At 43.6% G+C, this 26,818-nt stretch overlaps 1 protein-coding gene across 1 annotated transcript in view; it reads left to right on the top strand.

The window, feature by feature from the left end:
- The window catches only part of LOC138566704 (ribonuclease T2-like), a 359,594-nt gene that overhangs the window by 119,245 nt on the left and 213,531 nt on the right, over positions 1-26,818 (top strand). Inside the window, exons 5-7 of the mRNA XM_069644295.1 lie at positions 3,576-3,633; positions 7,325-7,389; positions 15,174-15,287. Coding sequence (XP_069500396.1) covers positions 3,576-3,633; positions 7,325-7,389; positions 15,174-15,287 — 237 coding nt within the window. The remainder of the gene's footprint in view (positions 1-3,575; positions 3,634-7,324; positions 7,390-15,173; positions 15,288-26,818) is intronic.

The following is a 26,818-nucleotide window of genomic DNA, read 5'->3' as shown; positions in this document are numbered from 1 at the left end:
CTCTGATAACCAACCCTCTCAAGGTAAAACGGGACTTTGAGTGGTTAGACTGGATCAAAACTATCTCCTTGGTGAGAAGCTCTAAGACGCGCAATGCGTTTCTGACAGCAGAAAAAAGCATAAGCCATTTGCCACGTTACTTAGTAAAATATCCCGACCCCAGAATAAGATCCAATTTTTTACTGGTGAGATTGAACTTGGTCCCCACTGGGAAGGTCCTGGCAATAAGAAAGCAGGAAGATCTTGCGGTCAAACTATGTAAAGTATGCTCCGATCCAGCACTCCAATCACTTCGACATATCCTAATGCAGTGTGAAGGGACTTGGCCCTTGAGGCTAGCGAAATTAAGAAGATTCACACATAAGGAGGTGGGCTTTGTCTCGGAGCATCTTTGGGAAAGAATGATTGCAGGCCAAGAAATTCAGCTAACGGCAATAGTGATTGGAATATTGGGAAATCTGAACCTGTTAAATTAATTATGTTGGGAAATTACTTGGTTAAGGCCTGAGGGGGTGGGAGGTAGCTTGACCTAAACTAAGGAATATTAGATCATGAGAATACTATTGTGCAATGTTGGGAAAAGGGGAAGGTCAAATGTGTCCTTTTATTGTTCGGAAAGTAATTTGCAAACAAAAGGAGATGGGGTAGTTTGCCCACGTTGAGTTTCAAGAAGTGGGGAGAATGGACTTATTTCATTGAAATCAATGTGTGTAAATGGTTATTAATTATTTTTTAATTATTTTTATTTGGTCTATTTTCCCCATCTTTAGGAATGTTAAATGTTAATAGTTGATAAATAATTTCTAAAGGTTCTAATGAAATTAAACATTTTCTTTTCCTTTTGTGAACCAAATACAATTAAAAAGAATGTTTTAAACTAGCGTAATGTGCACACTAATGATATATAAGAACTCACATGATTAAAGATTCAAGCAGGAAAAAATGAAATTAGGGAAACATAAGTCTGCTTCCACAGGGATCCTGACCAAGTTACAAGGATTCCCTTAGCAAAATGGTTCTGACTCCATTGCCTAATGTGGGAAGAATATATATCTCTGGTGAATAAGAAGGGCTCCTTAGCCTTTAGATTACAGAGAGCAAGACATAGTGAAAGAGATGTAAGAAATGCCTGACAGGGTGAGAATGATATCTTTATAGTTCAGATAGAGTAAGAAGGGTACCATATCTCTTATAATAAGCACTATAACTGTGGACCAGCAAGCAGTGGACACTGCACTATCTTCCTGGTGTGGATTACAAATAGCAAGCAGTGTGCTATAATGCAGTGAAGACGACTTTTGGCTAAGAAGAGGCTGGGTGCTATATCCCTACAAATGAAACCGGAGGCAAGAAGCAACTGCTCATTATCTCCCTGAGACTATGTTATATTTTTGAGCTCTAGGAGAAACCAGTATCCCCACGACAGGGAGCATCTGGCCGCTATTTAAATACTCTTACTGGCATAGGTAAGTTAGAACAATCCCAAGTAGGGAGACACTCTTTTCTTGTTAGTGGTCCCTGTCTATTTTGGGATATTTGAATCAACAAGTAGCTGGACTTGAGACTGCATGTTGTTTTAGAGATCTTGGGAAAGACCAGTATCTCGATGGTAGGTGCATTAAATGGGCATTATCTCCCTGAGACTGTGTTGTATATTTGAGATCTGGGGGAACCAGGATCCCAACGACAGGGAACTTCTGGTCACTATTTAATTACCTCTTTTGGCATAGATAAATTAGAACAATCCCATCTAGGGAGACTCTTTTTTCATGTTAGGGGTTCTTGTCTATTTTTGGAGTTTTGAATCAACAAGTAGTTGGTCTTGAGATTGCATTTTGTTTTTAGAGATATTGGGGAAGACCAGTATCTCCACGATAGGAGAGAAAAATCCTGGATGCTTCATCATTTGGCCCATCCTGACAATTGCTTTCAACCAATTCCTCATAGGGAAACCCTCGGCCGCATTACAAGTCTGGTGGTATTCTGGAGGTAAATCTGCCGGAATACCACCAAATGGAATTATCGTTACCACTACTTGGTCTGGCAGAATCACTGCCAGATTACAAGTGGTGGTATGGTGGTGTTAGTCCCAATTTATGGAGTCCATCGGACTCCATGGGGATTTCAGCGAAATTGCTGTCAGCAGTAATTCTGCCTGCAGTAATTCTGCTGATTTTGCCAATTATTGGTGGTAAGGAAGCAGAATTAGATTTTTTCGCCACCTCAACACCAAAGTTGTATTACAGTGGTGGAGTAATGCAGTGGTAATGGAGTTACTACTGCATTACTGCTGTTTTTTATCTCTGTACTTGTAATGAGGCCCACTATCTTGTTGTGGAAAGAACCCTTTACCTCTTAGGAGTTAATCCCAACCCTCTCCCAACTTGTACATCAGTCACAGTTACCTTCGGGTCTGGTGCGCGCTAAAAATCAATGAACAAACAAACAGTGGAACCTTGAAATCTCAAATCAAGTGTTTTATTAATCCACCACTTTGCCGGTTAATCCAGTTGTGTGATGTATACAGCCAATTTCGTCAATTGCTTTGTGTGGTCTGTGTAACTATTGTGCATTGTAAAAAACAAAGTATATTGATGCAGACACCCTGCCTATTTGTCTGTTCTTTGGCTCATTGCATAAGTTCATCATCCTTTGTCTAAGGCAGAGTCTAAGGCACGCATTGGATGTCTGGGCTCTTTGACACATAAAGGGAGGGTTTGTTGACTTGCAGGGACCCATCACTTAGGTTCCTTAGTCATAATCTTAGTCATAACCATTGTTGGGTGGGAGGTGAGCTGGCCAGTGCGGTATGTCTGTCATGAGCACGGAGTGTGCAGCTGGAGTCTCCACAGTAGCAGGGGTGCAGGCGGGGAGCGATGACAAGGGTGCACAGTAACATTGGTGCTTGGTGATGTACTTTCTATTTTTAGCCAAAGAGGAAAACACTTTGCTCCTCCTGACAGTCGGTGCTGTGAGTAGGTGTGCCTGTTCCAGTGGTGCATTGAAGATCATTTCAAACAAGTCACTCAGTCTAAAAGAATATATTTATTTTGTATTTGTTTTAGGTTATTTGCATGGGTGTATAGCTATTGACTATAAGGAGGGGCTGATATGATGACTATCCTACAGTGATAACCAAGAAGAACATGATAGTGGTTGACCTATCTTCTATAGCAACAAAGTTAGTTAGATACTGAGACCAATATTCAATTATTATTCTTCCCCTCAATTTTGAAGGCCTAACTACTGTTCTAGCATTATAAAAAGTGCATGGTGGCATTACAATTAAAATGTCATGGTTGAACTTCGGATTATGTTAGTAGTTTGCGGTGGAAGCTGTTTCTAATGCAGTTGACTCTCCTGCCACACACTCCTTTGATGGAGTCTTTTTATGTCACTAACAAGTTAGACAACTATCTATGGCCACTGTCTGTTTAATAGGGGGAGCAGTATTTATTTTGGTTAAACAAGGGGTTATTGTTCAAGGGAGAGGAGGAAGCAAAATACGTTCTGGGTGACCTCAGACAGGCTCAATCTGTGCTTCACTGCCTATCTCTTCTCTTATTCATTTCCAGGCCTGATCAGATCATGCACTGCTGCTCCTGCTGGCCCCTCTTCCAATCTGACCTGCAGGTATGTTCAGGGTTGGTGCAAGCACTAGTTGAGGTTGTCGGGCACTCGTAGCTCTCACTCAATAGTTAAAATGATGGCACTTTGACATGGAAATGTTTGTGCAACTTAACATTTCATTGAAATGCATTGAACCGGTTGAATAATTTGTAAGGATTCAGCAGGAAAAAGCTAGTTCTTTTTGCTAAAAGTGAGTGTAAAGTGCAGGGCCCACAGGGAGGTAGAGAGTGATAGAAGGGAAACGCACATCAGGGTTAAGAACCCCACAATACTAAGAAAGGAGCATGGCTTTTGAAAGCCCTTATTTTAGCCGTAGTATTGATGTAGAGAACTCACTACGATAACAGCAATGTTGCTGAGCCTAGCTTTGTCGCAGCGGGTGAGTGATAAGCATGGGAAGCCTAGGGAGGAACATAGAATGGTGGAAGAGCTGGAGGGTCTAAGGATGTGCCATATTTTGCCCCAGAGCTGTGGGGCTAACTCTATGTGATGGCAGAGCTAGCCAGGCAAGAGTCCAAAATGCTGCCAATTCTAGGGCAGACCTTGCCATGTTGTCAGCAAGAGATTGGGGAGATTCTATAGCAAATTAACAGTGCTAGGGGATACCTCAACATGATGACGTACCTGGCAGAAATTCAGCATGGTGTCAACGTTTATGAAGGGAACAGCATGGTTGTAGAGCTGGGTAAGAGCCTGTAATAGTAGAAGAGAGTGGGAATAACTCATCATAGTAGCCATGTTGACAAAGAGATCAATATGGTGTAGGGGCTTGGGGAGGACCCAGCATAATGAAGAAACCGGCAAAGGCTCAGCATAGCAGCAGTGCTGTAGGCAAGTCCCAGTTGCTAGTGAACCAGAAGGAGGGTTTGACATAGCGGGGTGAGCTGGGAAAGGACTCGGCATGGTGGCAGAAGTTGGCGAGGGCTCAGCATGGTGGCAACAATCGTGGCATTATCACCATTGTTGGTAGCTAGTGGAGAATTTAGCAGAGTATTGAGATGACACTGAGGTCAAAAGCAGGATAATTTTAAAGGTACCCTTGTTTATTTATAGTTCAAGTTTTCACTGGAGAATTTGGGGAAAAAAAGGAGGTGGAAACAAATATAAAGTGTACATCACAAAGATATAGGGGTCAGTTTATGGCCTAGATCTGGTATGATGGTGGTATATTATTGTAGTAGCAGGTAGGCTATATTCAGATTGACCCAATCTGCCCTGGGAAAAATCTTAATAGTTGATTGTGGTCATGTAAATTTCTGCGCTAGCTCTTAAATTGTGATCTATTTGTATCTTTTAAATAAGCATTACTAGCCAATTGAAATTAATTTAAATAATGAAAATGTTAATGAATAATCACAAAAATCCAGCATATACGTGTTTTGCTCAATCGTGAGCTTCTTCAGCAGCTTTTTTTTTGCACTTGATCCAATTCACTTTATCATGGTATACATTTATACAGAATTAGTTTTGTTAGAACATATCTTGTTTTTCAGGTAACAACACTTTCATTAAAAAACAGAGTGTTTGAAAAGACACTTAATTTAGTCAAATACCTGTTAAGTGAGTATCTAGACTCAAGGTAATTTGACTACACAACTATTGTTCGTACGCCACTATAAATACATTCTAAATGGAAAGTGCATGGAATGTATTCCTTCACAATCCTGCAGATCTAACATACAAATACTTAAGGAATATTTCATTTGTATCTGTCACTGCCATTGCTTAGCACATGTTAAACATACGTCCTAAAATAAAAGGCTAACCATCCCGTATTTTATAATTTCAGTTGTAATGTTTATATATATATTGCATTCCTATATTTCTAAACTTATTTTGAACTCCAAGGTTCCTTCCCAGTTTGCCCTTTCATTTTTAAGCTTTCACTTCCATCTTATACAAAACAAATACATTGACTTAGAGGTCAATTTCATCTTGACATTTTTTATGTTGATAATATAAGGATGATTTTATCACATTTCTAAGTAATATCTCCTATTAACTGACAGATATAATAATAAACGTTTTCGCTTTTATGTTCGTTATGTTTATTTTGTTTTCACTATTGTTTCTTTTTCTCATTGTGTTCACCCTTTTTAAACTGTTCCTGTTGTAGAACATTTTTCTATCTCACAATTTATGTTCTGATTATCTTGGAATGTGTGGGGCCGTTTGTTACTAACATGTGTTCTGACAATACAAATCCGGTATACATTCAAACCATGATAGATTTCATTGGATCAAGTGCAGAAGCAAGGCCCTAAAGAAGCTCACTCTTGAGAGAAACACATGTAGGCCAGATTATTGCGATTATTCATTAAACATTTCAGTACTTAAATTAACTTTAATGGGATACTCTTGATGATTTAAAAGATACAAATTGATCAATGTTTGAGAAGTAGCGCAGAAAATCAAATGATCACTATCAACTATGAGGAAACAAAGATGTTTGAGTTGTCCATGTGAAAGCGGCAGGGTAGTCCCTAAAACATAAGAGCAGGGAAGAGGGAAGGTGTACATAGAGGAAAGTAAACAGCTGAGACAAGAGCTCCAGGGGGCTCTATAACAAAGAGGGTAGGAAGGAGCAGATTCCCCAGACAAAGACATGGGGCCTCATTACGAGGTTGGCGGTAACCCACCAGTGCTACCAGGAGGTTGCCGCCAACCCCGTAACACCCTTACTCTTGCCTGATATCCGATGCTACCGGGATATCACAAGCAACGGCGGTGGAGGTTAATCCCCATTTCCAATTGGATTCCATGGAAATGGGGACACGGAAGCACCGGTGCTTCCGGGACAACCATGCCGGTAGTGGCCTGAAAACCCACCATGGCCCCTACCGACATCGATGTAGTATGGAGGTCCAGAAAGGATGTTGGTATTTTGCTACCGGCACCCTTATTTCCGGACCGCCATACTCAGAATGAGGCCCATGGAATGGGACAGATTAGTAAAGCAGAAAGGAAACCATGAAAGAATAACACCGGACACCCCTTGTTTGGAAACTTACGTACAGCAGAGTTTGGCGAATCACAGTATCGAAAGCAGCAGAAGGATCAACTAGATGAGATAAAATTTATTTTAGAGTAGCAATTATCGAAATGTTCATTGGTAAAAGAAAGAAGAGATGAGCAAACCCTAGACTGCAAAGAAGAAAGATTGGCCACATTCTCAAGAGTTTAGGCAGAAAAAGCATCAGAGAAATAAGGCAGTAGTTTGAAGCAGCTGATAGATCCAGAGAAAGTTTGTAGAAAGAAGGTGATAACAGCAGTGTAGCGTCCACCATAGTAGCAGATTTGGGAGATTATTTACTACTACAGCAGATCTGAGAATGCAGATCAGCCAAAATTTGAGGGCTGGAAAGTTCAGTACTGATTGAGACAGAACAGGGGGCTGGAAGAGCCCTTGGAACAGAAGCAGAGCAGCATGCCAGAGATGGATGGGTGGTACGTATGGCAGCAGCATAGGGGACAGTCAGCTATATCGAGAGCTCACCTTGGAGGTAGCACCCACAGTGAGTACAACATGGTGGCAATAGTGGAGAGTATAGGTCAGGATTGGGGCAACAGTGTGTTGAAGTTGGGTTCAGCATGACGGCAGCATTGGTGAGAGAGCATCGCAAGCGAGGACTAGAGGAGACTCTTTATGGTGGCAACTGTGTGTTCTCATCTTGTTCATGTGCTCTTTTCCTAGGATCTTCCATCTCAACTAGCCCAGCATTGGCCAACCCTCATCAACTTGACCGACTTCTTCTTCTGGTAAATTGCTGTCATAACCACTGTTGGCTGATATCCTGTGAATGTTCCCCTGCTCCCTTACAGAACATGATGCCCATGTGTCAGATTTCCAGTGACCATAGACTGCCACACAGAAAAGATGGAGCCACGTAGTGCTAAAGAAAGTCATTTATGTTTAATAGAGGGACAAGGGGCAGCGGGCTGTTGTATAGAGAGGTTAGTGGAGAGGCCTACAGAACTTTAGCGGGGAAAGACAACTGGAATTGTTTCATATGGCAGCGGGCGGGTGCACATAAAATAAGGAGCCCGATAGTGCTATGTAGCTGAACAAATTCTACCGGAGAGACACCGAACAACAGATATAATATAATAAAACATATTCAGTTGGCTGTGCTCTGGGAGATTATTGATTGTAGTGCCTAGAGGTTGGTGGGGCTTGAAAGCCTCAATGAAGAGGTAGGTTTTAAAGGGTTTCCTGATTTACAGTGGGTGAGTTGTCTTTCTGACGTGTGTTGAAAGGCGGTATCATTGGGGAAGAGGGGAGATGGCGTGTGGAAAGCATACTGTCTCGATCAAGTTACTTTGGGCTTCGGGAGCACTAGCAGCATTGGGGTGGCGGTTACAGGTGGACTCTTTTTTGCGTAGAAAGGATAGTTTGTTGACTGCTTTAGGACCTATTTAATTGTGTGGCTGCCTTTTTGAATAATATAAATGCACTTGAACTGCATTTAAAGTCTAACGCTCAAAGCATGTTTATTGTTGGTGTCATATTGTGCCACCATCTCAATCCAACTACTAAATGGCGACTGACATTTTAACCCAGCGGTGAATTAGGAAAAAAATACCCTTTCTCCTTTATCTACCCAAAAATAATTGGGTTTGTTTGAAAACTTGCTAAACCCCAACAATGAGCCCTGGGTTAGGATTATAAAGGCAGTCTGTAATGGGCAGCCTTTGTAGCTTTGACCAAGCATGGGATTTTCGAATGATGTTCGTAGCCAGTCTTGTTACAGTGCTGGCCGTGGTAAAAGTGAAACCTACAAGCAAATGTATTTCTATTTTTGTATTTGTAAGGAGCGTTCGCCAATGTGCTGCACATAAGAACCAGCGGTACAAACATTTTATGAAACACAATGTACAAGCCAAAAGAATAGAAGTTAGGGCATAATGGAAAACAAATAATTTTTAAGATGAGAGCGAAAGATAGAATAAGCGCAGATGGATCTGATGTATAGAGGCAAAGCATTCCAAAGTCTGGGGGCAAGAAGGCAGCTGGATTGAAAACAGGATTGGGCACAGGGGGGCTTAGGCACAGTTAAAAGAAGTTGAGATTGAGAACAAAGGGACCAAGAGGGAACATACAAGGAAACCAGTGAACAAAGGCAAGGAGGGGCCAGACCAGGAAGACATTTTAAGGTGGTAGAGAGAAAGCTGAATTGCAAGTGGAATTCCAAAGATAGCCAATGGAGAGAGTGAAGAAAAGGGGAAACGGGGGAGCGATGTATCCAGGATTTTGGTGAGATATTGTAATCAAATAAACATCGGAAATAATGGACTGTCTTTTTGGATTTAGAGCAATTCCATCTAGCATCGACATGATGAAATTAAGCAACAACTATGGCAAGTCATGAGTTAGAGACTTAAGAGTGGGGCTTTGAATTTGTCAGCATTTAGCCTCAATAATTTAGAAACGTTCTACTTTTGGAAATTTTATATATAATTAGATCACTAAGCCTGGGCAAAGATTCACACAAAATCATAAACCGTTGGGCGTTATTGGCAAAGGTGTGGCACCTCCCATATAGCTCACTAAGGCCTTGTGGTATGCTAGCAGAAAAAGTGCAAACATGTGTATTGTGCATAGTGTGGGTCCAGGATGTGGAGGCAAGTACAAACCAGGCAGGTGAAGAAAACATGGCTGGCAGAAAAAAGGTTGATGGTTTGTTATACCCATGTTGCAAAATGTGCTGCATACTGCAAATAATATGAGAAAAACAGAAGTCTTAATAGTCTCACCTAAGTCCAGAAAAATGAAAAAGAGGTGACGAGGTGGAGCATTCCAAGGGTCATTTTCATCATTAAGCAAGGCGTAGTGCTTTCATAACTCCATTTAACAATCTGCCCCCTTTTCCTGGTGTTCCAAGCGTAGTAGATCAGCAAACCAGAGCTTGCAGCTCCACTTTGCTTTACACCTACATCTTAGAAGAGCACCCGGTTTTACACCTGCATAAGGTTTCCATGCAGGCATACAATTAATGCATTCTAATGAAACACGCCTCACGTTTTCTGGTAAATAGCAGCCATATAGCGCTTATGCCTAAGCGATGTACATAAAACATATTTACATACATCATCCCAACCGAGGTTGGTACTCATTTATTGACCCCGGAAGGATGAAAGGCTGAGTTGGCCTTGGCAAATTCGAACCTGCAGATCACACCTAAATCACAGGAGCGAGTGCTCAACCTGCTGAGCTATCTTACCTGCTTGGTTGCGGGAAGTTCAGCTTGCAGGTGGTATTTTATTTCTCACAAAGCAAAGAGTAAAAGTGAGGTTTAAAGGTGATTCTGCCTCGATTTACTCTTCAGGTTTATACTCCACTTTGTGAGGGGTCATTTTTTTACATAAAAGAAAGATGTAAAAGCAAGGTGTAAGGTTTTGACTCCTCCATTTAATGCTGGGCCCAATTGTGCAGCTCCTCTAAGGCGCAGGAGGGCAGAAAAGCGGGAGCGTGCATCTCTGCTCTGCTTCCTCCCACTCTCTTGGAGGAGACCCCAGTTGTATACCAGTACGACATTTTCATGCAGGCATAAAACCAATGGATTCCAATGGAGCACACCTCGCAATTGCACCTGCTAAGTAGGAGGTACATTCCATTCTAATCCATTATAAAACGCTGCCTGCAAAGCATCATTTGCAGGCAGCATTTTAGTTCTCTCAAAGCAATGAATAAAAGTGAAGAGTAAAGGTGATTAGGACGTTAGCATTCTGCTTTGAGAGTGATGAAAAGTGCATGCAGGGGACTAAACAGCACGTAAATACAAACGTTGGAGGTCCCATGCATGCAATTAGCATGTTTCTTAAATCACCCACGAGTGCTGAAAATGACATGTAGGGGATTAACAGAGTTGTAAGTGCAGGCATTTGCGTCACCTGCATGCAATTACAATTTTTTACCAAATGACCCCAACACCCTCATTTTAAATGGGGCAGAGTTGTAAATCATGAAGCGTAACAGCAAGGCGTAATGCTTTTACGTCTTGATTTAACTCTCTGACCCACGGAATGGAGATAAAACCGTCGCAGTGCATTCCTCCTCTGTCTTGCCAGTACACTTATTTTCACGCCTGCATGACATTTTCATGCAGGTGTGAAAATAATGGCTTCCTATGTAATACATCTTGGTTTAGCACCTGCTAAAGACCTGGCGAATTCCATAGGAATCCATTAACAAATACCACCCGCAAAGCGTAATATGTAGTCGGCTTTTATTTCTTCACAAGATGGAGAGGAAAAACTGAGCGAAAATAGGAATACACCCCACTTTACTTTTTAGAATTCCACTCAGTTTTGTGAACTTTTATGCAGGAGACCCAGGCCCCTGCATGCAATTTACACTTTTTCTAAAATTAGTCTGAAAGTGGGATGTGCATGAACAGGACTGGCTGCTGCTTACTGTTTCATTTGTGAAGCTTCAAAGAACGTGTCTGGGCATGCGGAGTTAGGAGGAGTTCCCATCATTAGGTTGGTTGGTAGGGCGTAGGAAGGTACCACAATACATGCACACACGAAGTGTCAGTAACCTATGGTTGCAGAGTGGCTTTCGTTTTAGGATCTTAGAGAGAAAGGATGATACCTGAATGTAAAGGCATATCAACCCCGGGTTCCTTATTTTATATATTAGCACAGGCTTTCATCACAAAGTAGGGGCACTGATCACCTGGATATAATGTCAAGTGCATAGTACCCTGATCCATCGGGGCATCAGACCCAGTGATAGCTTTGAAAGAGAACAAATCAGGTGACTCATTATCTAACACCCCAGAGCGTGAATAAAGGCGTAAAAGACAGGTGTAAAGGTAGCACGCCTGTTTTAACGCACCCATTCACATTCCTGGGTATTTTCAAAGGGCAGGGGCAGAACGGGAATTACATTTCCGCCTCCCTTTTACCCTCCGCCTTTGAAAACAATTTGGTTTTTACGCCATCATGAGATTTTCATGTTGGCGTAAAACCAATTATTTCCTAGGTAATATGCCTGCTATTTACACGAGCAAACGACAGATTGATTACATCGGAAATCATTGTAAACGCTGCCTGCCAGGCATACATGGCAGGCATCATTTAATCATTTTGCATTGCAGAGTGCAAAGGTGGTGTAAAGGTGCTTCTGCCACCCTTTTACAATTCCCTTTTGCACTCTGCACTGCAAATGATGACAATTGCCCAAAGCAGACCTGTTTGTACATAAGTTCAAACATATTTGGCCCCTTTTGGGCAATTTACACACATTTGTAAAATTAGCTCCATTGAATTCAGGAGTGGGGTAAAAACTGAACGGAGTCATACGATGGAAATGTTTTGTTGTAAAAGTGGTCTGTCAAAGTACAAGGTCAAATGTGATGCTATACTGTGGAATTTGCATCGAGTAAGGTCCAATCTAGTGCGTATCCTCCTTTGTTTGGGGGACTGTTTCAATCATTTGGTGATAGCCAAGCAAAGACTAAGGGTACCATGTTCATTAAGCCATAATGTAAATTACATTCCTAAGAGCCTAGCGTAAGACTTTGGCACATGTAATTTGCACTTTGGCTAATTTTCAGCAATTTATAAGGTGTAAAGGAGGCGCAGATCATAAATTACGAACCTCCTTGCCCTTCCTCTCCGCCATGCACATGCTCCAGCATTTTGCCAGCATGTATTGTCATGCTGGCGCAAATGCTGTGGTTTCCTATGTAATCCGCTTGAATTTTACACCAGCAAACAGCAGCCAGATTCCATAGGAATCCATTGTAAATGGTGCCTGCCATGCATAGATAACAAGGAGCATTTGCCCATTTTACATGGTGGAGTGAAAAAGGGTGGCATAAAAGTGTGTACGCTGTGAAGACCCAGAGGGTTACCTCGCCTCTGTTCCCCCCCGGCATCCTCTGCTCAGGTGGCCAGGGAAAAGCCATTGCTTTTGAATCCCAACCCTGGGGGTGGATCTGCGAAGGAGGATCTCCTGGGTGGAGGGATCTTGGGGAACGGGGAGAGGACGTCTTTGGGTGAGACATGGCATCCCCCTTTGCCTTGTCACAGTAAATCCATCATTCCCCCTGCCTTTGTAGGCTATTGTCAATCCTTGACTCTTTATTCTGACCAAAATGTCCCACAGTCCTTTTATCATAAGACCTGGATGAGGAGGAAACAACTAAGAGTTTTACACACTCCCCTGCATTCACACCACTTTGGTACTGAGATGAGGAAGCGGGCCCTTAAGGAGTTCAACTACTATAGCCAGTCATGTCCTATTAATCAGCTACACCAAAGTCAGACAATCGATATGAAGGACTTGCACATGCAGCCTTTTAGCAATCCTCAGGTGTTTAAGAGTGAGAGAGACGGCATGGTGAGAAGGAGCTGGCGAAGGACACAGCATATGGAGGAACCGGATGGAGGGAAGCCGGGACATGTAGGAGTATGAGGGAGACGCCGGGGCCAAGGCTGGACATGAGAGGGTCAAAACTCCTGTCATTCCTCCTTCCTAGTGCCTACAACAGAAGCTGTGGGGCACCAAAATCTCCAAGGTGCTGCTGGCCGCTCTGGGGGTGAGAGAAACTCTCGACAGCAGCTCCCACCGTAAAACAGCAGGGCTGTTAACTGGCCAAGACAGCGAGCGCTGCTCATTGGGAAGCCAGCGGGAAAGCAGAGCAGAGAAGCGGAAGCAGAGATGCCTAGAAGAGCGAACGCTTACCGGTGAGTTCAGAAAAGGGAACACTCATACTGGGGCAATCCAAAGCTGGGAAACCGACGTAGCTGAATGCTGAACGAACTGAATCTTTTTGTGCATGCTACAGAAGGGCAAATGAGATAACTGTGAATAAGGAACAAGCTGCCACGTATAATATGTACTTTGGAAGGGTGCAACGATCACTATTGACTACCAAACTAACTAAAGGATATATTGAGTAGGTTTTGAATATGAGAACAAAGCAAAACAAGTGCTGAACCATTATGAATATTTATGAATGAAGAGAAAGTAAGACGAAGTGAACGCAAGGTGGTGAGAAGGGCTAAAGTACAACAGAGTGAATTGTATGAGATACAAGTAGTGGCAAAGCCAAAATGACTTCCAAGAAGAATGGGAAAAAAGTATTGAGCCAAGAAACAAGAGTCCACGGGACTAGAGGTTGAGAGAGGAAAACCTGTGTTGGCCAGAATCTGAGGAATACAGAAGGACAGCAAAGTGCACAAGGTTACCGGATGCGTGACCACTGATGGGTGGAACGTGTGGTCCGACAACTGCTCCTAGACGGAGTGGGCCACTGAGAATAAACAAGAAGTTAAGCTGATACTATTTTCAGAGCCAGCGGGTTTTAACTCCATTTTGGGGTTTTGCCAGCGGAAAGAGTCCGCATCTTGGGGAAGGGAGACCCTGAGGCCTTTTTAGGAACTGTTGAACTGTGTTAATGCTTGGGAAAGGAGACCCAGAGGCCTTTTTGAAGAAATGTTGAACTGTGTGAACGCTTGGGGAAGGGAACTCCGAGTTCTTTGTGAAACTATTTTGAACTTGAGAAAGGGGGAAGCTGAGAGAAAGCCATAGAGCTGGAAGAAGCTTAGAACTTTACTTTTGAGCACTATTTATTTTGCTGATGACATCCCTACACATAGTGCCTCATTACAAGTATGGCATTCTGGACATAAGGGTGCCGGTAGCAACGTACCAGCACACCTTCTGGACCGCCATGCTACAATGATTCTGGTAGGGACCACGGATTACCCGTTTGGCCTGACCTGCCAGTTTTTCAGGCCTCTACCAGCATGGTTGTCACGGAAGCACCGGCACCGTTAACAACAGTGCTGGTGCTTCCTTGTCCTGGAGAGTAACCGTTACCGCCATGACCCATGATATATCCATGGCAACGGGATATTAGGCAGCCATACGGATTTTACAGGGTTGCTGGATATCCACAGCCTACCAGTGGGTTCTCTGGCAACCCTGTATTGAGGGACATTGTATAGATTTAGTTGTGAGGGCAAGAATAGGTTTTGACAACAGACAGACTTTTCATTTGAACTTACAGGCACTGACTATCCTTAGTTTTCTTTATGTGGGGATATCCCACAATAGCATAGGGCAAGTTAGGCCTTACACCGTCCTGACACTTAAAATAAATAAAGCTTGTCTTAGAAAGTTTAATCTTTTGTCTGTGTCTTACATCATGATGTCCTCACAATGACCATCATTTTACAATCCACTTTAGCACTCTGCTAAATTGAGGGGAGATGACTGTACAAAAGTGTAAACGTAACAGGTTCCCTTCGCGTTATTTACCCAGAGCACAAAAATGAGCTCCAAGGTGTTGAAAAAAATCTGTACTATTGTTAGCAAGATTATCAAAAAATAAATCACAGATGTTTGTGAAATAGTTCTATAGAGTTTTTATAGAAAAGAAAGTTCCTTTGAAAGGCTATAGAGAGTGTAAGCTAAAATCACTATATAAGAGATGCAGCTGAAAGCGCTATAGCGATTGGAGAAGATGTAAAGTTGGAATCTAGGCAAGCATAACAACTGAGTGTATTTTACTCCCTTATCCCCCAAGGAAAAATGAATGGATAAAACACGGAACTTGTGCTGGCTGCATCGAGAGTCTCAGCTCTCCTAGCAAGTACTTCGGAATGGCACTCAAACTGCGCATGGTTTACAACATCGACACGTGAGTCTTTTTTATGTGTGTCCCCTTCTCTACCCCAGCCCAACACCCAAACAACAATAATAAGACTAAGGTAAGAATGAGTTCATGCCTGCATCTCAACAAAAACTTTTCAATTCACTAACCACACAACCCATTTGTCCTGCATTCTGCTCTTAGGACTACTATATGCAATGAACGTGTGAATATGCAAATCATGGCCTCTGGCTCCCAATGCTAACAAGTGTCTGTCCTCCAATCCCTGTCCCTGGTGTAGGGTCCTACTCTTACCCGTCCATCGCCCGGTATACCTCATTCAATACAACAATGCGCTCATGCCTCTGATTTTTGGTATTGCCTTCTTTGTAAGTCACATCTATTCGAAATTGCAACCTTTTTCTAAATAAATATAATATATACAATGTTTGTATATATTATTTTGACATGTAATATGTTGTATATCTGACCCGATTTTTCATTATAGACTACTTTCCCTCTCCTTGCTCCCCATCTCATGTTCTCACACCTACTCCTCTGCCACAATGTTTTCTCTATAAACATGTTTTATCCCTGCGCTCCTTTTTCCTTCTTCTGTGCTTCCTTAACGTCTCACCCTCTCTTTTGCTTTTCCAATTTATTTTTTGATCCCTCACTTCATTCTTCTTTCTCCCTTTCCCCTGATCCCTTTGGGGATTTCTTTTCTCCTCACTCCAATTTCTACTCTCATTTCCCTGTTGTACTTTTCTGGTGTCTCTTATCCTTTTCCATTTTCAGCTCTCTTTTCATCTCTATTTGTCCTTTTTCCTTTTTCTTTCTTCCTTCACTTCTCTCACGCCCCCCCTTCTCCCACCTCTGATTTCACACTTGTCTCTACATTCTACTGTCTCCCCTTTCCTCCTGTTTCTCCGGTATCAGGTAATATTATCCACCCCAAAAATATGGCCGTATATATGGTCGTCGGGAACAGCCATAGGCGATATTTTTAGTGGGGATAATATGAGGGTTTTTCGGGAGCGGCGATTGCGGGGGTGACGCTCGCTCCTTTTAAAATAATACAGGGGTTGCGGGGGTGTCCCCCGCAGGTTCCATGCCTTAATATCACCACAAAAATATGGCGATATTTTTGTATGGCAATATTTATGCGGGGATATTAACACATGGAACCGTTTCTCCCTGCCATTCTCTCCTTTCTCTTTCTGTTTCTCATTCATTTCCCTTTCTCTCTCCCCTCTAGTTTCTTCTCCAGTTTTTTATTATCTCCTCTCCAGCATTTCTTCTTTTCTACCCACCCTTACTCTCACTTGGGCTAAAAATCTTTACAGGTGGGAGTGCTGGGCATGTTAGTGGGAGGAGCTCTGCTGGTGAGGCAGTGAAACCATTCTATATGCTCATGACATCATTAGCGAGTCCAACTTGACCTCGTGCTGCACTGCCGGGCCCATCAAACTGCCCTAAACTGCTCTAACATGGTAGGGAGCCACTTAGGGTCATAGGGATTTAGAGCAATAACACAGCGTAACACACAACTTTGTAATAGCACATTTCTTTATTCAGTTTTGCAAGATACAGTCTCAGGTGTGATAAACACCTATAGGTTATACGGGTTAACTTTAAAACTAATATGGATAACTTAAAGTGAGGTTCTTCAGGTGCTCCCTGCACCAAATCTTAAACACAGGCCTCCAAATAAGTGTCATACAAGGCCTTTTCTGCATTGAAATCTTGTAAATACAACTTCTATCTTTCTATGTGTACCATCTATGCACTAGTTGAGAGCAGAGGGCAGGTGATTAGATAGAAGCCAGGACACATCTGCATGGATGAAACTGCAGGCCATGAAAGGGCGGATTAGACATTTTTTCTTTGAGATGTGCACACTTAGCCTGTCAGAAAGAGCACACAGTCGGGTGAGGGATGGTTTCTTTCTGTTCAACTTCTGCTTTGCGTTGTGTCTTTAGATGCTCATGGAAAGGATCATTATGCATGCATGTTTATTTTCCTAGCATTTTAGGATCGTAGCAGTAATAAGGTGAAACCCTTAGTTACAATTGAGAAGTATCCTTTTAACAAACAGATTATTCTTTCTCTATGGATTATTGCTTGAACTGCACAAAGTATTTTCCAATGTTCTTGTGTTTTGTACATTTATCAAAGTAGCATCTATATGTGGTGTGTTCATACACATTAAACTGAGCGTTTCTTGGCAATTGTAATACATTGTTTGAAGCCTGTCATCTTTGCTTCAAAACTGTTTTGGATATGTGTTCTATTTATTTTCATGTTTATTCATGTTTTAGTTGCCTGTCACATACTTTTTACACTCTTGCTGAACGAAATCTTTTTTACTCTTACAATTTAATTTACACTCTAATTTTAAAAACAGTATGTGAAATCCCCCCTCAACATCTTGTCTGGGGCACAGATGAGCAGGCAAATGTCTAGTTTAAACATCCATTAAACCTTACGCTCACCGTGGGATATCCATCCGCTCACACACATCCATTGTCTCATTGTACGCAGACGACATGTTAATTTAAGTTAAGAACCCCCAGTCCAATGTAAACCCCGTGATGGAGGAAATTACTGAATTCGGAGCCCTATCCGGTCTCCAGATAAATTGGTCCAAATCTGAGATACTCCCGCTCACCCCAGGTATATCTTCGTAAGACATTCCTGGTGCCTGCGCCTGGCGCCCGCAGGGGTTTCATTATTTGGGCGTTCGGGTGTCCACTTCCCCATCTAGGTTGTATGAGGAGAACTATGTAGCAGCCTACAATACTTGGAGCACAGGGTGGACACATGGGTTCGCCTGCCCATCTCCCAATCGGCCCGGATCTCCTTATCCAAGATGGTCATCTTGCCGAAGTTGCTATACGTTTTGAATAACGTACCGATATGGCCCCCCGCAACCTTTTGGAGCCGTATAAAAAGTATGATGATTAAATTGATTTGGGCCGGGAAACAACCTTGCTTTTCACTACACACTATGACTCTCCCATGCTCCCAGGGTGGTCTGGACGTCCCTGACCTGTTCTTATATTATCTTGTAGCTCAGATCCAATATGCTGTGTGGTGGTGGTCCCATACAAGTAGCCTTCCCCAAACACGCCTGGAGAGAGCCATTGTCTGGCCCGATAATCTCCGTGGTTTGCTTTGGGCCACCCGGGAGCGTCATTTGAGGGCAGAAATACAACCTCTGGAGACTACCCTCAAGGCTTGGGACGCCCTTGCGGAGAGAGTGGGCGTAAGCCAGTAGTACTCCCCATCCTTTGCCTTATACAATGTTCACGGTATTCCTCTTACACACGAGGCCCTATTCAATCAGCATTTTACTAACCTTCAGATTCACACGTTGGGCGATGTCGCCCCTAGAGTAAATTCATATCTTGGGAAGAGCTCAAGAGTTGGGGCTCATGGTCCTCCAACACGTTGCTCTTGTACTTTTGACTCCGAGAGGTATTGAGGGCTAGATTGCCTAGTTTCCTGAGTGCACCATACACATCCCTGTTGTTGGCGCATGTGTCCACGCTGACATCCACTAAAAGGCTGATCGCTTGCTTATATGGTCTGACCTGTACACTCGGATCTTCTCCTCCAGCTTTGTTTAAGGATAAATGGGAGGCCAGTTTGGGGAAGTCGCTGTCAGATGACCAGTGGCGCCTAATTAGGGTTCAGTCTAAAAAAATCTCTATCAACAACAGGTTCCGCCTGATTCATTTTAAGTTTGTACATCAGATGTACTTCTCCGGCTCTGCCCTACACAGACTATTCCCACTTAGATCCCCGGGTTATAAAAGGTGCCATCAGACCCCAGCATATTTTCTCCATGTGGCCTGGTCTTGCCCTCAGATCCAACCCTTCTGGCTAGCTATAGCAGTGGAGGTGGGCTGCATGGCGGACGCCCGGATCCTGTGTATTCCAGAGATTTGGTTACTGGCCCTGGTCGAAGGGAAATCCAGCAGTGAGAAACGCCTAACTGCTATGGCATCTGTGGCGCCAGGTCCCTGGTGGCACGTTTATGGGGGGCGGCTCCCACATTTCTACACTAGCTTAATTTAATGTTGACATGTGAGCGTAGGGAGACACAGTACAATCAGTCGCTTCCATTCACCAGCAGACCCAAGGACTATTGGTAAACCTTCAGGAGCTACGTCTCCAGGGACCTGGATCAGGAAGTGGATAGCCTGATTAAAACTGCCCCTGTGGGGTCATCTCCAGCCCCGCTGGGTCCGTCTCTTCTGAAATCACCTAAGGGGGTGAACTTTGTGGAAATTTGCTGTCTGGAATATGACCCGTGTTCTACGAGTTACCTCTATTGAAGCTGTGTCTTTCGCGGGTTCTGTGGTAGTATTGTGTGCTAGCGGTCACTGTCTGTGAATACTGGAAGGAAGTTGGGGCCAGGGGAGGGATGGAGGGAGGGACTTTGTTGCCCTTTTGGACACATTGTTGGTATTGTTTATCATGCTAAATGTTAATAAAAACAGTTTAAAAAAAAAACATCCATTAATCCTTAACTTGGATTCAACATGGTAAATGGTATTATACATGGTCAACGGCAGCAGGGCCCTTGCTCAAGGGTAAGTGATTGTCATTACAAAAATCACAGGGGTTACAGCCTCTTTCAAATCTTCAAGACTACACTTAACAAAATAAAAACATGGCTCTCCAGCCAGTGCAAGCACTGTTACAAAACATAAATGAAATGCTTGCTTTTGCAAATGAAATAGAATCTCAGAAAAACATGTCCCTGTAGTGGTAATCCAGATAGGTATTTGCATGTTTTATGTAGCTCTTCATGCAGCATTCCTCCAACTTCTAAGCACTGTGATTATTATTAGTTCAGTCGTTAGTCAGTTTACTGACCTCAGACAGGTGTCAGTCTAACTCTGGCCATCCAACATTTGACCATGAGATTGGATATAGATTTTAGCATTGAGCACTTGCCTCTCTACGCAATTGTATCACAACACTGGCATACCATTAAGTAGCACTAGCTACAGTAAATGAGGTACGTTTGTTAATCATCAACAGAAAATTCTGCTATCAAACCTCAAAACACATTACACAAGACATGTTTGATTTACTGTGTAATTGGCCAGTTTTGTTTGTGTCTTAAAAAATAAAATATTTACAGAAAAGATCAAATGAGCAGCCCTTCTGCAACATGCTTTAAGAAGTGAACCAGAAAATGAACCAGCTGTAGGGTGGCAGGCAAATGGTACACAAATAATGTGTTGGTCCAAGGTTGAATTCCCCCTAATTACGTTTTACTAGATTCGTACTATGTGGAGCTTTTCTGATTCCCGAAGCAGAGTTAACATTTGTATTTTAACTAGTCACTATCAATGCTCTATCAGTTCTACCTGTGAGGCGCCTGCACTGCAGAGGACATTAACTGTTCCTGTTCTATGTGGGAGGTAAAAGGGTGCTTGTCAGGATGTCTAAACACTAATGAAGTCCTCAGTCCGAAATCCTATTCTGATATAGGTTCTTTCCCTATCTCAGAAAAAAAAGGAAACACAAAACACAAAACAAAACAACCAAGACTGGCTTTTGGGTAATTGCCCAAGGAAAGGGATGGCTTTTAACTCCACCTCTTTGTTTTTTTTTTTTTATCATGGGCCCTTTCCTACGTTCACAATTCCAGTTTATATAGTTCGTATAGTGCTGAAGGGCTGTCCCAGAACTCTAGCCCGGTCTCTGTTCTCCTTTAAACTTGAAACGTATGTGTTTGACAGTCTTTTTCCCTTCAGGGAGATTTTTCATCTTTGTCTTCCCCCGGTCTGGGGTTCTCTCAGTCTCTTCCTCCCCACTCTGTGGCTCCTCTCACTCTGTTTTTTTTCCTTCTTGCCTTGTTTCCCTCCCCTCTCTGGGGCTTCTCAGCTCTTCCCCCACACCAGGTCTGGTATTTTCCTCTCTCCCCACTCTGGGGCGTCATGGTTCTTTTACCACACCGGGGATTCATTCTGTCTCACTCCCCACTCTGGGGATTCTCTGTTCTTTCCCTTCTCACTGTCTTCTCTCCACTCTGGGACTATTACTTTCTTCCTCACACTGGGTCTTCTCTATGTCCTTCTCGCCTTGCTGCCTGCCTGCCGTTCCTCTGGGACCACTGCATAACTCTTGTGGTGTGCGCGGCTCCCTGGGAGAGGTGTGTAGTCTGTCCAGCTCTCCTCTCGTTGTGGAGCTGCATACGCGACTCATCAACTGGACTCCTCATCGGCTGGCATCTTCTCTTCATCCTCGCTTGCTCAGTGTGGGACTCTGTAGGCACCTTGTCCTCCGGGCTCTGCCCCGGCCCTCCTAGGTGATCCATTTTCCCATGGGCTTCTGAGCACCATGCCACTTCTGGCGTTCTCTCTTTCCTAATGGCTACACCTCCCCTGTGCGCTGCAGTGCAACTAAACTCTGCAGGCCTCATGGATACCCTTTCCTGATTGGTTCCTGACATGGCATGCCTCCGGAACGCTGGTCTTTTCGCTGTTCTGCTGTTTCCCATGAGGAGGACTGAATAAAGGTTTGGTCAGAAGCTGTGCAAGCCATTATTAAAGAGTTTATAGGGTTCTCATACACTTTAGCTGCTCGATAACCCATAAAGGTGTTAGTGTTTGGGGGAGGGATGATTGCTTAAGTCCCTCTCTGGTGGTTTGCTGTCCCCAAAGACGTAGTCAACTCCAGAGGGTACCCCCTAACCTGTACCCTAGGGGGGAAAAGTGATGCTCTCCTTGGATTTGTCACACTATACTATGTGAGGGGAGATTGGATCGCTTAGCCCCTGCTGGGCATGATCTTTGTGATGTGAATTTGGACTGCTGAGGTATATGCTGTTCCTGTTCAATGCAAGTGTAGCTTGCATTGCTGAGGCCCTTCCTTTACCTGTTCAGTGTGCGGGTGCTTGCACTGCTTTATCCCATGCAGTTCCTACTCTATGCGAGTGGAACCTCTACTGCTGTGACCGACGACTTATCTACAGTAATCTTGTACTGTTAAGACCAACGATGTTTCTGTTCCATGTGAGGAAAGAATGATCCACTGCGGTCCAAGACATACCTTTTCTATATTTGGAGGGGCGTGTGCACTCCAGAAGCCTATCTTGCACCTGTTCCATGTGAGGGGAGCTTCTACTGCTGAGCCAATTCTGATCTGTTCTCTGTGTCGGTATCTAGTACCCTTGATTTTCCTTGCACTGATCCACTGTACCTATTCTACATGATGAACGCTTGCATTTCATCATGTACAATGCTCTGATTCGTCTTTCCTGTTTATGTGAGGGAAGTCTGAATGACTCCTACTCAACCCCAATGTTCTCTGTGAGTGAAGCGTTAAACAGCGTATGCTGCTGATGTACCAATTCTTTACATGGAAGAGAAGCTCAGAGCGTTGGTGCTCATATGTTCCATTTGTGAGAGCGTGTTTGTTCTACTGAACATGGTGCTTTATTTGTTAATTGTGAGAGAAACCTGATTTTCTGTCATGTGTTGGCTACTTTTTACTCTCCTGTGAAGGAGAAAATGCATTTTTCATTCCTTGGAATACCATTTACGCTCAAAGTTTAAAAATACGCAGTAAAATACTCCCACCTCAAAATCAAATCTGGAGCACTGCTTAAACCTATTGTGATTAATGTGATGATGTCATCACTTCTCTCCTGGGGTGGCCTCGCCTCATGTGGCCAGGTAATGGCAGCCGCTACCTGATTCTGGCTGCTTGAGGGACGATCACATGAGGGGAGGCGACCCTTGGTGGGATGGCAAGACATCATCAGCTGAGACTCGGTATCCCCACCAATTAAGAGACCCTAGACCTCCTTCCTACAACCCTAGGGATAATCCCTTCCCTAATGGAATCATGACTTGGACTTATCCTACCATTCCTGGAAAAAGCACTGGGACGGGGAAGAATAGTAGTATCCTGGATGAAGATCACTTTCCCAGTCCTGTGACAAAGAAGATCCCCAATGACTCACTATAAGATCATTACTGTGACGAGTGAGAAGAATGGAAGAATGAGGATTACATGTAAGAACAACATACAGCAGTCAAGTCTTTCCCAAAATCCTATTGGCCAGAGCCATTATAAAAGCAAGGAAAGACTCTGAAAGTGTGAAAGAGGCCCTCCCTGGAGGACCTGGCTGCTGTATTTATGTATTACAGGAGAAGAAACTGTGGACTGCTGTTTGGACCAAAGAAAAGAGGAATCCTTGCACCCCAACCACTTATGGGGAGCTGAGAAGGCCTGGGGGAACCAGTCTGCCCCTACAGAAATAAGGCAAACCACTGGGCATCAACAGAGTGCCACAGCCCAAAGGAAACTGAAGACTCCATGACTGAGGGGGAAACCAGGGAGAGAGTTTCCCGTGCAGCGCACTGCTGGAGGTAGAAGGTGGCTTTTCTCGGTTTGGACTGAGAGACCATGGAGCTGCAGAAAGTGCCGTGGAGCCATCTCGCTCAAGGAGGACGATAAGAAAGGCTGTACCCAAGAGAGAGCTTGCTGTGGGAATGCCAGAAACCAGCACTGGGCTCCTACGCGCTTTCGGGTGTAGAGCGGCAGCGTTTACCTCATCGATGCCTGACGTGGGGGAGAAGAGCCCAGCAGGAACTGCGAGAGACAGAGAAGCAGAGTAACAAAAGCTGCAAGGCGGGAAGAGACACTGGATTACTGCCACCGGCATGCTGTGGGAAGAAGGAAGTACACCAGCAAGAGCAGGTAAATCCCCGAAAGGGAAGCAGGGACACCGGGGCATATTGGCAACCATGCCACATGCGAATAACTGTGAAAGAAGCAAATAAAGTGATTGAAAGAGAAGAAGCCAGTGGGCATTTTGTGGAAAGAGAAAACAGAAGAAAAGTAAGAGACATTCAAGTATGTGAGTGTATGCAATACACATGTAAAGAAAAACCTGGCAGGATAGTATATCAGGCAGATACAGTATTAGATAAAGCATCTACACGAAGATATTATGTTTGGAAATGTGTGCAGAGCCCACGTGAAAAAAGCCCTGGCAGTAGAGTATACCAGGCAGTTGTACGTGTGTTTAAGAAAGCCCTGGCAGGAGATGTATGCCAGGCAGTTACAAGTATGTGCATATAAGGAAGTCTGGTCCTGAGAAGAATACCAGGCAGTTATAAACATATTCATTTAAGAAAGCCCTGGCAGGAGAGTATACCAGGCAATAGCAAGTGTGTACATATAAAAAGGCCCTGGTAGGGAAACACACCAGGCAAGGACAAACTGAACAGTGTATAAGAAATACAACACCTAAAGGGATCTTGAGATGATGTATCAGGACTAGCAAAACGCTCTGTGAAACCAAAGACCTGGCAGAGAAGTACACCAGGTATTATAACGAGATAAAGACAAAGAGCCAAGTTGTTTTGTGTATCAGTTGTATTGTGGAACAAGTGATCCCCAAGGAACTGTTATCTTTGAATATACAAGAAAGGGAAGAGAAATCCAGAGATGGGAACCACCCGCTGGAATAAGGAAGTCTATCCTTTTGGATATTTTGTGTTGTAGTTATGCAATTTCCTATTTGCAGATTTATAAACCACTCAATGCCAAAGACATTACACTTTCATTTTAAGAGTTTATTTTGTTAGAATGTGAGGGCAGAATAGTACATTGGACATGGGACAATTTTGCTTTGGACATTCTGACATTGACAGACCCTTAGTGTTGGTTTTAAGTAGGGAAACACCTCTTAGAGCAAGGACAGAGAGGCAATTCCCCACCCTGTTTTATTTTAATAAAGGTCTATGACCAAAACCATGACTCCCTTGTGTCTGAGTCTCATTCCTGGCTCCTCACACTATTCGTAAGAATCTCTGCCTCTCCAAGGACAGACTTTTCTAATAACAAAGAGTTCCAACAATGTCAACTATAAAAGTCCAAACCTACTAAGGCCTTTAGCCTCCACGCTAACCCTATTGTATAACACAAGAGTTCTCAAAGGTTTGGTCAATGAAATAATCATAAACCTATTCTACCCTATTCTATAAACAAAACAGTTCTCAAGTGCTTTCTTGGATGATGCCCTCCTAGAATTACTTATGGTTCTGCCTTCTGCAGGAATTCTGAAAAACAAATATTTCCTAGGCGTCCCCACAGCCTTTGATTCCTTTAACCCATCAACGATCTCAGGACTCTCCACGATCGTGGCTGCTCTCAGACTTCCCACAGGACTCTCCACGACTTTGTTTTCTCTCAACTTTCTCTAAGGTATTTCCACAACCTTGGTTTCTCACAAGTCTCTTTCAAGTCTCACCATAACCTGTTCCTCTCTCAGGTTTCTTTGAACACTACTCTCATGGCATTAAAAGGTATTTCTCTCCCCTTAATTCAGGGTCCTTTTCAGACAGATGATTTTTGTCACCCTCATGCCAGGGGTTCTTCTTTTGCAGAGGTTTCAAGGATGCACCACATCTCCAGGTCTTCCATTTTGTCTCAAGTTCTTTTTAGGTCCTGAACAGGACACAGCACAGCTCTTCAGCTTGGACCTCTGGCATAGCCTGCCCAGAATAACTATTGTACAGCTGATGTAACAGGTGCTACCACTTCCCAGGTAGTATTCACACTGGGTATTGGGACGAATCACGGGATTCAAACCCTTCTCCCCAGGGGGCAGCTTTTCCATGTTAGGTTAGGGAGCTGAACGCGATACAGTCCCTAGGGGTAGAGGCAAGCGGGACCTCACCGGGAGAGACTCCCTCCTAGGGGACAAGGACTCCTGTTGTGAAGTGGAACTCCCTAAATTACTCCTCTATAAATCATCACTGATAGAGGAGCAAGCTGATGTTTGTTATTGCTATGCAGAAACCTTAAGTAAACATCAAAATAAATACTTGTTTGAGACTGATAAGAAGATCATGTAAATAATATAGAGTACTCCTCCAACAGAGAAGAAGGACTGTGACGCTCTGTTCAGGAAGTCCCAGCACTGTGTCATAAATCGGGGAGGAGGAGTCCAGAGAGTGAGAGAAGGCTGGGAGCTTTAAATCAGCTGTGCGAGTAATGCCAGAGAGGAGCATGCTGTTCCCAAGCTGGCATGTACAACCTACACAGGTGAACCCCGAGCCGGAGGAAACAGAAGCACAAGAGCCAGAGACGAGCAACCAAATCGAAGGTAGTGGCGTGACTGAGAGTCGGTGGACTGTATAGTCCAACAACTATGCCAAGACCACTTACCTCACTGCAACATAAAACAGGTATTCCGAAGAAGAGAAGGAAACCGAGAAGGCAAAGCCAACCTGGCACGCAGAGGAGAGGATCCCATCCTGAAGGTAGGCCCGTGACACTAACCCTGAGAGTTAAAGGTAATGGGGAAGGCGGGAGACCTGGGAGGGATACTAAGAATAACAAAGAGGAGCATCATACTCGTCCCATTGGGGACGTAATGTTAGAATTGCCAGTTCATAATCAGTATTTGAACCCATATACTTGTCTCAGTAAAGACAGAATAAAAGAGCAAGTTGAGAATCATTATAGTCATATTCATCCCAGTAAAGAGGTGGAGAAAAGTAAGAAACATTACTAAACATGCATACTTATCCCAGTGA

This window comes from Ambystoma mexicanum, chromosome 2p (genome assembly GCF_040938575.1).
Source record: "Ambystoma mexicanum isolate Mex_15411 chromosome 2p, UKY_AmexF1_1, whole genome shotgun sequence".
Taxonomy (NCBI): domain Eukaryota; kingdom Metazoa; phylum Chordata; class Amphibia; order Caudata; family Ambystomatidae; genus Ambystoma; species Ambystoma mexicanum.
This window is presented reverse-complemented; position numbering and strand designations above follow the sequence as displayed.